The following is a 14,354-nucleotide window of genomic DNA, read 5'->3' as shown; positions in this document are numbered from 1 at the left end:
CTCCTGGTGTTGTCTTGAGAGGCAAATTGTACCTTCCTTCTTGGCTGTTGAAGGCTGTTTTCCAGGCTGGAGCTCAGAGTGCTGGAGTTCACTTCCCATTCCAATTCCCCAAACAACTGAAGCCCATCTTCCCTTTAGGTAGAATTGAGGCCCCAAGCCACTGGTGGGACAGAAATGGGAGCTCAAGGGAATAGGTGCAGGAGTCCTAAGGCAGGAGTTTGCTGTCTCATTCCTGTAGCTCCTACCAGGAACTGAGTAGGGCCCCTGCCGAGGAATGGAGTTCTCATGGTAGGTGGGCCCTGACACCTTTCCCTCCTTCCCTAGGAGAGCATACTCACCCCAGATCACCCCCAAGATGTGCCTGCTGGAGTGGTGCCGGAGGGAGAAGTTGGCACAGCCTGTGTATGAAACGGTGAGTTCCTGCCTGTGGCCTGCCCTGCATCCAGCCCACAGCACTCCCACAGCTAGTGCCGCCACCCCCAGTCCACCCACAGCTCGTACGTGCACTCCAGACTGCTTGGCTGGAGCCTGGCTTTGCCTTCTTTGCCTTCTAGCTCCTTCCCTTTGACAGTGGACCTGTTGTCTAGTTCTGGCCACTTTCATAAAACTGAACTAGAGGCCTAAGAGGCTACTTCAGCCAGTCCCTTCCAGTGGCATTGCTTAGGCAGGAGAGACTTCTCTGGAGAGGGCCAATTGGCTTAGGAAGGACGCTCAAACCTAAAAGTTAGACTGACATGTTTTTGGACCAGGCCTCAGCCGATGGGGCACAGAATTGGGCCCCATGTCTGGGGCCCCTCAGGGGAAACTTTGAGACGGTCTTGCTTCACTTTCTTTGGTCCCCATGGCCTGTTTAGGTTGCCTAGTCTCTTTTGGACTGGCCTTCTGACCTCCAAGCTTGTATCTTCTGGGCCTTGGGTTCCCTTCTGCCAGAGTGACTTTTCCAAAACGAATTTGCTTCTGTCCCCCTTGCTCACGTCCTCATCAGCTCCTCAGCACCTTTGGGATCAAGCCCTACTACCTCAGCCCAGAGCACGAGACCCCCATGTGTCTTTCTGCTTCAGGTCACATCCACTCAGCTCTCTGTCCGCCACATCACCTGGTCGCTCTGCCAGGTGTACCTTCTTTGCCCCAGTCCTTGTCCCCTCTCACCGCTTTGCCATCTGGTGAACTCCTTCTCATTTGGGGGGACCTGGCCCACCCAGATGTCAGTAGGAGGAAGCTCCATAGTCACATGCAGCTAAGGGCTCTGACGGACCTTTGCTTAGGTCCATGACAGAACTCCTGACACACTGGGATGTCACTGACTGTTTGTGTATCTACGTTTCTTCCCTGGAAGATGCACTAGGCACTTCTGCTGGGGAGGAGCATGTGATACAGGTAGCCTTCATTTGATTTAGGTGGGAAGTACTTCCCTCCAGGGCTTGGCCGTCTTGCTCTCATGCAGCCATCCCTGTTTCCTTTGCACTCTCTGTACCAGGTTCAACGGCCCCTGGATCGCCTCTTCTGTTCTGTTGTCACTGTTGCTGAACAAAAGTACCAGTCCACCTTATGGTGAGTTTCCTTATCAGTGGGCATGAGGCTTGTCAACAGGGCCTGATCCTCGCATTGGCCTGGGAGGGTTAGGGGGATGGTGTACCTGGGCAGTGGCATCTCTGGGTGATGACCCCTTCCCTAGTTTTGTCAGAATCTCTGCCAAGGGCGTGTAGAGTCAGGCCTCCCAGACTCTAGTCCTGTAACCAGTCTGCCTGTCTCCCTGCCTTATTGCCCCATGCCTCGTCTGCCTAGGGACAAGTCCAAGAAACTGGCGGAGCAGGCTGCAGCCATCGTCTGTCTGCGGAGCCAGGGCCTCCCTGAGGGTCGGCTGCGTGAGGAGGGCCCCTCCTTGCACAAGCGCAAGCGGGAGGCCCCTGACCAAGACACTGGGGACCCCAGAGCTCAGGAGCCAGTCATGCCTGGGGAGCTGTGCAAGAAGCCCTTTTTAGCCTTGGCAAGTGGTAAAGAGAGCCCCCTGGAAGGCTGGTGACTACTGTCCCTACCCTGGTCAGCCCCTCCCTGGGCCTGGCCCTAGGATGGCTATGGTGCAGAGCATCAGCCAGGTGCCACTGGACAATTTGCTGCCACTGCTGACAGGAATTATGAGGTTCTGGCCTGGGCCAGCAGCCTGGAGCACAGGCCAAGGGATCCCCAGAGTGCCCATCTCCTTTGGTGGGTCTGAGTAGCAGAGCCAAGTTCCCAGTGACCTCAGTATTTTCTTTGAAAACAGGAGCTTTTCAGGTGGCACCTCCCCAACCTGACATTGGTACAGTGCAATAAAGACACCCTTCACCCTTACCCATGGCTGGTTGCTTCAGCCTGGCACCTTTACACGTGGACAGATGTCCTGGCATAATTATTCTGCTTCCACCCTCTGTGCAGAGCTGGGGCTTTCTAAAACATTTCTCCTACCCATCCTTACGAGTCTAGATGGAGGTGGTGGGTTGGTTATCACCTTTAATGCTCACTGGACTTGAGTTGAGCCAGGAAAGTCCAAGAAGCCCATTCTCCTGATGGTAAACCTGAGGTACTGGCCGTCAGTTGGCTTTCCTGATGAGAGGTGATATGGAGTCTGGGGGAACGATTAGGGTATCTGGTGCGCTAGTAAGGGACCAGCTCAGGTGAGGGGGGGCGCTGGGTCTGACCCCAGCTAGAGCTCAGACCTGTGAGGTGCCTGCTCTGAGCAGAGAACACTGGAGGCTGCTGATGGCAGCAATTTGGGGCCCTTGTGATTGCCCGCCCATGCCACTGCCCACCCCCCCTTCCGCCCCCACCATCCTGTTCGGGCCGGAAGGAAGTGGCAGATTCTCTTTAATTTCCTTCTGGCAGTGAGAAGCAAACAAACAGCTACCACATCTTATGGGGCCCCCCCCCCCCCCCCCCCCGCCCACCGCCGCCCGCTTACTGGGAGGGGCGTTCTGACCAAAGGTCCCTGCCCAGCACCGCCTCTGCTTCCTCAGCTGTAAACATGCTGCTTTTCCTCCCCTTTTCAAAGCTCTGTGAGGAGGGGGGGATTCCCCTCTGGGCCAAGGCCTTGTTTCTCCCATCTACTCAGGGTCAGGCCCCTGTGCCAGTCAGTACCCCCAGCCCTGATGACCTGAATCAGGGGTTGGGCAGGTAAGGCCCCTGTCTCAGTCCCGGAGCAGCCCCTCCATGCACCCACACTTGCTCTTCTGTTTGCAGATAAGGATACCAATGCCAGTGGCCTCCCAGAGCCCATCAGCCTTTGACCTTGGGCAAGTCACTTCTAGTTCTTGCTGGGCCCAAGGGCCCTTCTCTAAGTGGGATCAGGTGTTCTCTTCCTGCTCGAGGCTGGCTGGAGGATAGTCTCGACCTATGATAGCGGCACTGTGCAGCTAATGGGGTCACTCCATACTGAGGCTGCCCTAACTAACTTCCCAGACCAGTGCTTCCAGAGAAGGAGCCCCACCCAGGAGAGAGACTGAGGCTTGGTTCAGTCTCAGCCATCAAACTTTAGGCACAATTTATTTGATTTTTCTTACAAAAAACTGTTTCAGTCAAAATGCCCCCTTTGCCTTTCCTCATACCCCAACTGGAACAGGACAGACAGAGAGGCCCCAGTGGACCCCTCAGGCATCCTGAGCTAGTCAGAACTTGTGGGAGGACCCTGTGTGGGCCAGGTACCAAGTCTTAAGATCCACTTCCCTGTTGGGGTTGGGCTCTGTCCTCAGACCTCTTCTCCTACCAGTGTGGTTTCCCTGGGCAAGCCCCTTCTCTGGAGGGGTCACATTCATTTCTGGGCTATGGGGAAGGAAAGGCAGGGGTAGAGGTCAGTCGCTAAGATAGAGTTTAGAGTGTGGGGACTTTGAAGGCCCAGGAAAAGTAGTGGGGAAAGGGTTAGTTACAGGGGAGCAGGTGGGGAGGGGCTAGTGTGTGTTCCTTGACTGAGGACGTCTGGCAAAATCCTGGTTGAATATGTTGGCCCTCAAATGGTCTCGCTTTAGCACACCTCAGTGATGCCTGCCCTGGTCTCAGAGAGACCTGCCTAAGAGCTGGGACCAACTGGGAGGGCCCAGTCAGGTCTGAAAGCTCCACCCACTGTTCTCATCACGCCCACCTTAAACTCAGGCCACTTAGATGCCCAAACCCCTCTCTGGTCTGGTAACCACCATACTTATCCATCCATTCCAGCCACCCTGATTGAGGACTTCCTCCTAGCTCATCGTATTTTGGGGACACATGGTTTTGATATGAGCACAAGAGGGAGGGACAAGGCTGGAGAGGGTGGCAGGTCTTCCAAAGGCCACAGCAAGCAGACTGGACTTGGTGCAAAGATGGGTGGATCATCTCTTGCCCCTGCAGTCCTGCATACTCAGTCCTTCCAGGTGTCACTCCTGCTCAGAACTCCTCAATGGCTCTCAGTTGCCCCCTGGATCAAGTCCAAACTCCTCAGCCTAGCGCTTGAGGACAAAGTGCTGACCCTGTCTTCTCAGCACCATGTGCTGACTTCAGCAACTAACTTTCTTCAATTGTAGTTGGCTGGTCATATCGCCTCTGCCCAGATTGAGAACTGCTCAAGGGCACTCCTTGTGTCCCCTCTGGCCAGCCTGGGCATGGGGGTAGGGAGCAGGCACAGAGGAAAAATCAAACAAGAGCTTGTGTTGGGGGGATGTGTGCCATGGAGAGGAGGAACTTTTCTAAACTCTGACTTTCCTCCAAGGCTCCTATTTGCCCTAATGTGGAACAAGGGGGGCTGGACTGAGCTAAGCTGTACCATTCCATGGCTCAAGAGGCCACAGGAGAGCCTTCAGCGATGAGAATTCAGGGCCAGGCCTGTAGCAGCTGATGAAAGGGATGGTTTTCCTCAGTCTCGAGCCTGGCTGGCATGCACACAGGAGGGAGAGGGGACCCACACTGTCCTTGTCCACCAGCCTGGCCAAGTCTGGGGTTCTATCTGTTGCACTGGGTCCCTGGGCCTCCTGGTTTCACAGGGCTCTCAGAAGGCTGGAGGTGAGTCAGATGGCCTCCTGCCACCTAAGAGAGCTTTGGAGCTGACCTGACGAGGAGCTTATGGGGGAGGTCCTGAACCTGGCTAAGGAAAAGGGGTGGAAAGAGTTTGTATACTGATGTCTGTGTATTGATTCGTCACAGCCTGCAGAGCTCCCAGCCACTGCTGCCTTTCTTACAAAGGTGGCAACACTCTTCCTGCAGTTGGTGCCCACCCCCTGCCTCAGCCCTCATCACTCCAGGTTAGGGTTCTCAGTTTCCTCCAGAGCAGAAACCTTCCCCAAGACATGAGCCCTTTTAAGTGTTCTCCAGGTGCATGGTAGCTGGGAACACAGATGCATCGCTAAGCATTTGATGAATGGGTGAAATTTTCAAGCCACCTATAGCTTCTCTGGTCCCCTCCCAGTGGTGGGGCTGACGGGCCCATGATCTCCCTCTTGCCTTCCCCCCTGGCCTGGCTGGCTGAGCCCCTGGTTCAGGTAAAGTCATGTGTCGAGGGCAGAGGGGTTAGATGAAGGTCCATTTTCTCCATCCAGATGATAACCTGAGAGGTATTGTGGGGGGGTGGTAGGGGGCACACATCCCAAAACTGCATCGTTTTATGAGGAGGAGAGGTGAGCTGGCTAAGCTTCTGGGGCCTTTTACTATACTAAGGGTCATGTTACATGTAGTACCAATTGGCAGACCAACCATCTGCCTGGGGCCGAAAGTTGTAAAGTTAGTGTGGAGTTTGGGCTCTAAATTCCACGCTTAGGCCCTCAAGGTTGGATATCCTTTGAAGGCAGGACTGCTTATTGGAAGGCTATTTCACCCACTTAATACCATTTGCTCCCTCTCCTTGACTACTGTTATCTCCTTCTGCCTCTAATCTTCCCCTCCCCCACTCCAATCCAGAGATTCAGAATTCTGAACATGGAAGTCTCCTGCTGGAAACCCTTTTGTGGCTCCCTCCTGCACTCAGGACAAAGTCCAGACACCTTGCAGTGGCTTGCAGTATCCTGCCCCTTCATCTGGCTTTACCTTTGGCTTCTGTTCACTGCGTGTACTCTCTGGTCTCCAAGTCTTTGGAAATCTGTTCTATGTGTGGAACCATCTTTCTCACTTCTTGCCATCTCTCCAATTCTTACTTAGCCTTGTGGACGCCTGCAGCCTGGGAGATTATAAGCCTTCTCTGAGCTCTTGGCACAGCCCTAATCTCTTTGCACAGTGATTATAGATTTGCTTGCCTCCTCTCCCTGATGCCTGAAGGGAGATTAATTTATCTCTGCCTCCCCAGGTCCAGCACAGGTATGGGTACAGAGCACAGGGCAGGAAAAGTTTTCTGACCTCAGGGGTGAACCAATCCAAGATAAACGTGTCAACGGCTCTGTACATTCCCTGTCCTCCTGACCCTAGGCCTAGTTGGGCTTTCCCTAGGGCTCCCTGGTACCTCAGGTTGTCAGTCCACATATTGAGACATCTCTGGAGGGTGCTCCACCTTGCCCTCTTCCAGCGGCTTTTGTGGACAGCGTGGGATGTGCCTGGGCTCTTGCACCTGCACCCAAGTTTCTGAGACATAGCAACTTGGTTCCTCTGGCAACACACTTCTAGGGATGCTGTGCCCTTCGCAGCCTAGAGCTAGGGGAGTTGGTCACTGCCACCTCTTCCAGCTCTCCGTCCACCCTGTGCCTTGGAGGAGCCCTAAGTAAACAAGCCAGGCTCAGCGTCCCTGGGCCCGGCCTCCACCCCAGGGCCCAGGAGGAGGCACCTTGGGTAGTCTCCAGGCAAGACAGGCCCGCTGGGGAGGGGCAGAGAGTGAAACTGTTCTGACGCAGTGTCATTTCCTCCCCCCTAACAGCCACTCAGTTTGGGTAACACAATCCCTCCCGCTTTAACCGATGTGCGCCGGGACGCAGAGGTCACAGAGCCCGTTGAATGGTGCGAGTTCACGACGGGGTTTTCCCGTTCAGTCGGCCTGACTTATAGCAGGGACAGACCCTGCCCCGGGGGGCTTTGCCGAGGCCTCGAATGCGCCGGCTGTCCTCGAAGGAGCAGCTGCCAGGCCGGCTGACGGCGAGCAGACAAAGGCTCAGCCACCAAAGCGCGGGCCCCGCCCCGCAAGGGTGGGTCTGCAGCGACTGGTAGCTCAGACTTGAGCCTCATTGCGCAACCCAGGTTTCCTCTGGCTCCGCCCCACCTTAGCTGGAAGCCCGACCCAGTCCCAGCCTTCTCGAGACTCCGCCATTAAGGCTGGGGTAAAGGGGTGAGGGAGTGAGTGATGTCCACGTAACCCTCCGGGGCGCTTTTACCTTCCCCAAACCCAGCCAGGCTGGAATAACACTGCAGCCGCGTGTCACCGCACCCTTAACCCCAAGGCTCTTGGCGCCCCTTCCCCAACGTGGGGTCTGTCTAATAAGGCAAGCGATCTCTGATTGGCCGGTGGTGGGCCCCTCAATATAATTAGAGGGCTATCGACCTCACACCCTGGTACCGGGTCCTGGCTTAGAAGGAGTTGATGCAAACTACGACTCCCAAGAGGTAGTAGGGCTAGCTGACTCTCCATATTCACGTGACTTCCTTCTCCTGGAGAGGGAGTCACGCGGTAGGCCGGTGAGGGGGCGGGGCCATCGGGCTCGTCCGCGGCGCCAGTGGCCTATGGGCGGCCGGGTCAGATGGGCGCGCGGTAGGGGGCGGGACCGGCCTCGCAGCACGGCGCGGGAGCGCGCCGGTAGCGGCCGCTGTAGGGGGGCGGGGAATATCGTCTAAGGCGACCGTGGCAGCTTGGGCATCGACGACTGGCAGTGGTGGCGGCTCCTGGTGCGGTTCGGCGCGCGGCCAGTTTTAGAGTTCGGAACGGAACGCTCGACGTCGCGGTCCCCGCCCGGAAAGTTTGCTGCGGAGCTGCAACCTCCTGGCCGGCGCGGCCCGGCATGAAGCGGCGCTGAGGAGCCGCCGCCGCCGCCGCCGCCGCCGCCGCCTGAGGAGGAGCCGCAGCACCCTGGGCCACGCCGATGACTACTGCAAACTGTGGCGCCCACGACGAGCTCGACTTTAAACTCGTCTTTGGCGAGGACGGGGCGCCGCCACCGCCGCCCCCGGTCTCGCGGCCTGCAGGTGGGTGCCGGGCGGGGCGGGAACGAGGAGCGTCAGCTCTTCTCGCTCGCAAGAGCTCGCCCCCTCCCTGCCTGGTCCCTTGGTTGTCCCGGGTCTGGTAACATCGTGTGTGTGTGTGTGGGGGGGGGGTGAGTGTCTGGTAACATCGTGCGTGTGTGTGTGTGGTGATGTCTGGTAACATCGTGTGTGTGTGTGGGTGAGTGGTAACGTGTGTATGTGTGTGGGGGGGGTGAGTGAAGAGCGGATTTAAACCGCTGAGGAGACGTGTGGGTCGCAGCGACGTGGAAGTGGCCGCGGGCTAGGCTGGAAGCAAACTAGTGGGGAACTGGACTCTGGGACGCCTGTGGCCAGTGGACGCCCGAGGTTTGGAGGCCGAGGGTCGGGGTCGCTGCCCAGGTGGCGTCTGGTTGTTGCTGCTTTGCCAGCGTGGTGCGGAGGAAATGTCCCTGTGAAGTGTAAGCAGGTTTGGTTTTTCATCTATTCTAGGTTTTAAAAGCAATATTCATTTGAAAGATGCGCATTCTGGAAGTGCAGGAGCTCTCTAAAATTCGTGCACATGTCTGTTTAAACCTACTCTGCTAGGAGAGTTACGCTGTAGTGTTAACTTCCACTTGTGCAAGTTAATGGCCCACATTTAATTCGAAGTGTAACTATAACGGGACTTTTCCGAAAACTGGGTTTCTTTTTTTTTTGAGCTAAGTGTTTCGGAAGATATTTAAAAGTGGGGTGCCGTGTTTGTAATTTTCCTAGAAAGTTCTGGAAGTCAGTTTTTAAGAAAAAGCTCACCTCGGAAGATGTTTTAAAGGAGATCATGAGTTGGGTTTTAAAGAGAGCGTGAAAAGCTGGGCACCATAATGTTTGGAGGTCAGACCAATCAGGAAATAGGAACAGGATGGTTGGGGACTCTCCTGTGACCTGGTTTGGAATACTGTGGTTCATTAAGTTCAGTTTCCTTATTACTTATGCAGGTGAACTTCAAAAGGGAGATGGATAAGACTAATCCCCTTTTATTTTTTCCGGTGTTAGGTGAATTACTTTATGTTCATATTGATGTTCAATAGACTGTTCTGTAGGGTTGCACTGAAAAACATATCTGAACGTATGGCATAAGGATTCTCTGGGAAGTATTTGTATTGTATTATCAGCCCTGTTAGTCTTTATATGTTAGATGTCTTTCTCAACATAGTAAATAATTTACAGTAGTTATTTGTTGGCTGTGTTTTTTTCAATTCCACTGACATCATTTGAGCACCTATTATGCTCAAGGTAGTGTTAGGTAGTGTTATGATGGATGCAGAAAGAACTGAGGCCCCTCAAGGAGCTTGGGAAATGGAATGGGGGGCACATAACCCAAATAACTGTGCTACCAGGCTGACTGAATGGTGGTGCAGCTTATAATAGAGGTAGAAACGGGGGGAAAGTGGCGTTGGTGGAGAAGGTTGCATTGAATTGTACTTAAATTATGGGGATTTAACAAAATAAAATCTTGTTTGAATGAGTATTTTCATTATAAAGAAGATAAACAGTTGATGATGTCAGCAAACCTTTATTGGGCACAGACTTGATTAGAGCACATTAAATACCAAATATATGATCAATAAAGATGTTAACCAAACATATGAGTAATAAAGGATTATCATCAAGTAGGAGTTGTATGTACCTCCAAAACATTAAATAACATTTAAATGCTATGAATACAGCTATTTAAGGAATGATTTTTGCCATGAAACCCCTAAAAAAACATTTTGATATTAAATGGGTCTAGAGGAGTTAAGGTTTGAAACTTGATTTACAACTGATTTTCCCAAAGTTAAACTTGAGCAGTTTATTTGTGACAAAAAGTCCACTTTAAAGTAGTCTATTTTTTTTTAACATCTTTATTGGAGTATAATTGCTTTACAGCGGTGTGTTAGTTTCTGCTGTATAACAAAGTGAATCAGCTATACATATACATATATCCTCATATCTCCTCTAGTAGCTATTTTTTGTAAATTAAAAAAAATTAGGTTGAAATACACATGACATAAACCATTTTTAATTGAATGATTCAGTGGCATTTAGTGCATTCCCAGTGTTGTGCAGTCACCACATCTAATTTCAACACATTTTCATCACCCCAAAAGGAAATCCCAAACCCACTAAGCAGTTGCTCCTCATTCTCCCTTTTCCCCTTCAGGTCCCTGGCAGCCGAATCTCTAATCTGGGATCTGTCTCTATGGATTTACCTATTCTGGATATTTCATATAAATGGAATCATACATATGTGACCTTTTGTGTCTGGCTTCTTTCACTTAGCATAGTGTTTTTGTGGTTCATCCATGCTGTAGAACATCGCAGTACGTCATTCTTTTTTTTTTTTTTTTTTTTCCGGTACGCGGGCATCTCACCGTTGTGGCCTCTCCCGTTGTGGAGCACAGGCTGCGGACGCGCAGACTCAGCAGCCATGGCTCACGGGCCCAGCCGCTCCGCGGCATGTGGGATCTTCCCGGACCAGGGCACGAACCCGTGTCCCCTGCATCGGCAGGCGGACTCTCAACCACTGCGCCACCAGGGAAGCCCCGTCATTCTTTTTTAATGACGGAATCACGTTCTATTGTATATATACTCCAATTTGTTTATTCATCCATAGATGGACAGGACATGAGCTGTTTCTACCTTTAGGCTATTGTAAATAGTGCTGCTATGAACACTTAGCAGCTAATTTTTAAATTCTATTGAAAAGGATGTGCTATTCAAAACTAAGGTTTCAAAGTTATTTGTCCACAAAATTAATTTCATTTTTTAAATAAATCCATTTCCTTTTTAAAAAATTTATTTATTTGTTTTATTTTTGGCAGGCTTCTCATTGCGGTAGCTTCTGTTGTTGTGGAGCACGGGCTGTAGGCGCACGGGCTTCGGTAGTTGTGGCCACTTGGGCTCAGTAGTTGTGGCTCGTGGGCTCTAGAGCGCAGGCTCAGTAGTTGTGGCGCACTGGCTTAGTTGCTCCGCCGCTTGTGGGATCTTCTGGGACCAGGGATCAAACCTGTGTCCCCTGCATTGGCAGGTGGATTCTCAGCCACTGCGCCACCAGGGAAGTCCCTGATTTCATTTTACTGTGCGTAATTATGAGTGTGTAGTTTGAAGGAACTAAGTGGATTAACTGACCTACATTTAGGATGGTAAGACGAAGTAAAGCGGGCCATGAGAGTAAAATTGCTTACTAGGATTCAGATCAGTATTGGGTCATATCATTGAGTTTACTTGTTTCTGAATTCTCTTCCTCACTGAAGCAGAACATTCCATGAGGGCATTGATAATGTCTGTATCTTGTTCATAGATGCCTAGCACAGTGCGTTTAACATAGTAGGCAACCAGTATTTGTTCAGTTAATGAAAAAGTACCACTTAAGTTTTGAGTCAGTCCTTAACGGTTTTTTTGTTGTTTTTTGGTGGTAGGGGAAGTTTATGAGACTTGTTTCAGTTCTTTGACTTTTATTGGTCAATTCCGTAAGACAGCAGATCTTGGTAATTTTGGGCTGCAGGTTTTCCTTCTCTCTCAAGGCTTAAGAGTACTTGTATCACATCTAAATTTCCATACAGAAGATTTTTGAAAAATATTTGGAGGTGGGGGGTGATAGTGGGTGGAGACTGAGAACAAGCCAAGGGGCTGAATTTAGTGAATATCCTAAGCAAGCTTGTTAAAGTACAAATTAGATGATTTGACACTTGATAAGTTCAATATGTTGTGACTTTTTTTTTTTTTTTTTTGTGGTACGCGGGTCTCTCGCTGTTGTGGCCTCTCCCGTTGCAGAGCACAGGCTCCGGACGCGCAGGCTCAGCGGCCATGGCTCACGGGCCCAGCCGCTCCGCGGCCACCAGGGAGGAAGCCCTGTTGTGACTTTTTTTTAACATCTTTATTGCAGTATAATTGCTTTACAGTGGTGTGTTAGTTTCTGCTGTGTAACAAAGTGAATGAGCTATACATAAACATACATTGCCAGTAACTGACTTTTTAAGTTTATTGCTTACCAAGGTGTTTTGAGATTTTTCCATTAAAGAAAGTTTAAGATCCTAGTCGTTAGCTTTTTTTTTAAATAGGACAGTGTTAACTTTGATTTTTTTCCAGTTAATAATGAATCAAAATACTATGTTTACATTTTTTACTTAATACCTAGTTTCAAAATGAAGAGCTACCTCAATAGGAAATAGAGAATATAAAATTGGTAAGTGTTTAATGTATTTCATTAATATTATTTGCCATTATATTTTGCCATTATAAAGGGCAGTTGCTGGTGCTCTATTTTAGTGTATTGATTGTATATCTCTAATTTAGTTTGATGTTGTAATAATCTTTATGTTTCAAATTCAAAGTTTCATTCTCAGAGTTTGTACATTACTAAACATTGACTTTTTTGTCCTGAATGAGAGTCACTGGGAGGAGGGTGTGCTATGTCTTATCTCCTGCTGCTTTTTGAAAGGGGAGAAATATCTTAGATACAATATGTATTTTTGTAAGAAAGTTACTTTATGATAAGTGTAGTTTTATCAGATACCAGTTTAGTATACACCTTTTTCACATAAAGTTGAGGAAAAACAATTTTAAATAAAAATTTAAAAAATGAAGTTGAGGAACTTTTTCTAGATCATTGTCCTAATCTTTAATCTGTAGTGTTCTACTTTGTTTAGTGCTTGGACATCTGATTCTGTTCTTTATAATTTACTGTCTTTTAGATAATTTCATTTTCTCATTTTTTGGTTTTTATTGATAATTTATACTCAGTGGTTTTGTTTTATCTTGTTTTAAATGAGCTAATATATTTAAAGCTCAGCACAGTCCTTGGCCCAGTGGTACTCATTAAGTGATGGTGGTTAACATTTTTTAAAAGCACACAAAAACTGATGATAGATTATTTTTTATTTCCTCCTATTTCCTAGACCTTTTTCCTATACTAAACTAAAACATTTAGAGAGTAGGGGCAGATGAGAGATCCTGTCTTTTAAACCTTTCTTAGATGAGTTGGAATATTTGTCTTAGATATTTTTATTTTTTCCTCTTAATTCTATTTTCAATGTTACCTTCTTTCTCATATCTTACTAAACATAAGTACTGAAGGTCACTTGCTTTTAATTACGTTTTTCTACTTTCTTGAATTAAGTTGTTACTAAGTATGGTGTGAAGGATGGTTAATTTGCTAACCATACTAAGTATAATTGGATATTTAAATCAGCATGAAAAAAGAGAAGTTGCTTGTCTGGTTTCCTGTAGAAATTAATGGTGTGTTTGCACGGCGCATTAGATACTTAAAGGAAGATTCGATTACTGCTGAACCTTACTTTCATACCATAGGTCAGCTTTTTTTTAAGACTCGAATGCAGTGAGAATATATAAGTGATTGAGTCAGTGATAAACATTTCACCATTTCACTTGGAAGAATAATATAATATTCTGTTTCCTTGACACTTTTCCTGATAGGGGTAGAGGATGCTCCTAAGGGTATTAGCAGAATTTTGTGATGGAGATTAGTGAATAAATGTGTTTTAGTGAGTATGGGGAAAAATTGAGGAAAAAATTTCAATGTCATATTGTTTTGTTAAAACTTTGTCATTGTAAGAACATTGCTATACCTTGCTTTCTTAGATTTTCCCATTTGCCAATACAGAAGGGATATTTTGGCATATATTCTAAACTATTAGCAGAGGTAATACTGTAGTTTTATTAGATGATATGAAAATTAAAAGTTGGCATTATGTACATTGCTAAGAAATTGTGGGGGTCTAGTAAGGCCTGAATCTTAAGTATTTAAGGGCATTTGAGATATTAACTTAAGGTAAATTGTAGAATCAGCTTCTTATTATGACTTGCCTTTCTGTGGCAACCAGTAAACCTCACCTAAAATTACTGTATTTTTATTGAAGTATATCCCAAACTCTGCTTTTGTGTCTTGCTCTGTATTTATTTTTTCAATGAAGTGTGATCATGAGGACATTTTTGGTTAGAAATTGGAGTTTGTTGTTCTTCAGAAAAAGTAATAAATAAAATACTAATATATAAAATGGAATATTTTAAAAGAAGGTAATTAGTTCTGTTATTGATTGTGAAGTTTAATGCCCTTTACTTTACTGAGTAGTTGGTGATTCAATATGGTGATGTTTTATTTTAAGTAAGAGGTGGGGTTGAGAAAGCCAGAATATATTGAAGTCAATTGCATTACTCCTGAGAGTTAGGAAACCTGAGTAGGTTGAGCCTCATTTGATAGTAAGCAGTAGTTTGACTGCTCACAG

General features: G+C 48.5%; 2 protein-coding genes across 6 annotated transcripts in view; both read left to right on the top strand.

The window, feature by feature from the left end:
• The window catches only part of DUS2 (dihydrouridine synthase 2), a 41,316-nt gene extending 38,944 nt beyond the window's left edge, over positions 1 to 2,372 (top strand). For 2 of the 3 annotated variants that reach the window (XM_029208358.1, XM_029208348.1), the window contains 3 exons: positions 325 to 412; positions 1,478 to 1,551; positions 1,786 to 2,331. In XM_029208358.1, the coding sequence (XP_029064191.1) occupies positions 325 to 412; positions 1,478 to 1,551; positions 1,786 to 2,023 (400 nt within the window). In that variant the 3' untranslated portion in view covers positions 2,024 to 2,331. Of the gene's footprint in view, positions 1 to 324; positions 413 to 1,477; positions 1,552 to 1,785 lie in introns of all 3 variants that reach the window. The other variant, XM_029208340.1, reaches the window with a different exon arrangement.
• A 5,369-nt stretch (positions 2,373 to 7,741) lies between these two features.
• The window catches only part of NFATC3 (nuclear factor of activated T cells 3), a 133,089-nt gene continuing 126,476 nt past the window's right edge, over positions 7,742 to 14,354 (top strand). For all 3 annotated transcript variants that reach the window (XM_029245848.1, XM_029245832.1, XM_029245840.1), the window contains exon 1: positions 7,742 to 8,094. In XM_029245848.1, the coding sequence (XP_029101681.1) occupies positions 7,992 to 8,094 (103 nt within the window). In that variant the 5' untranslated portion in view covers positions 7,742 to 7,991. The remainder of the gene's footprint in view (positions 8,095 to 14,354) is intronic.

This window comes from Monodon monoceros, unplaced genomic scaffold (assembly GCF_005190385.1).
Source record: "Monodon monoceros isolate NGI ecotype Baffin Bay Population unplaced genomic scaffold, NGI_Narwhal_1 Super_Scaffold_10, whole genome shotgun sequence".
Lineage (NCBI taxonomy): Eukaryota > Metazoa > Chordata > Mammalia > Artiodactyla > Monodontidae > Monodon > Monodon monoceros.
Note: the sequence above shows the minus strand (reverse complement) of the source record. Positions and strands in the feature narration are given on the sequence as shown.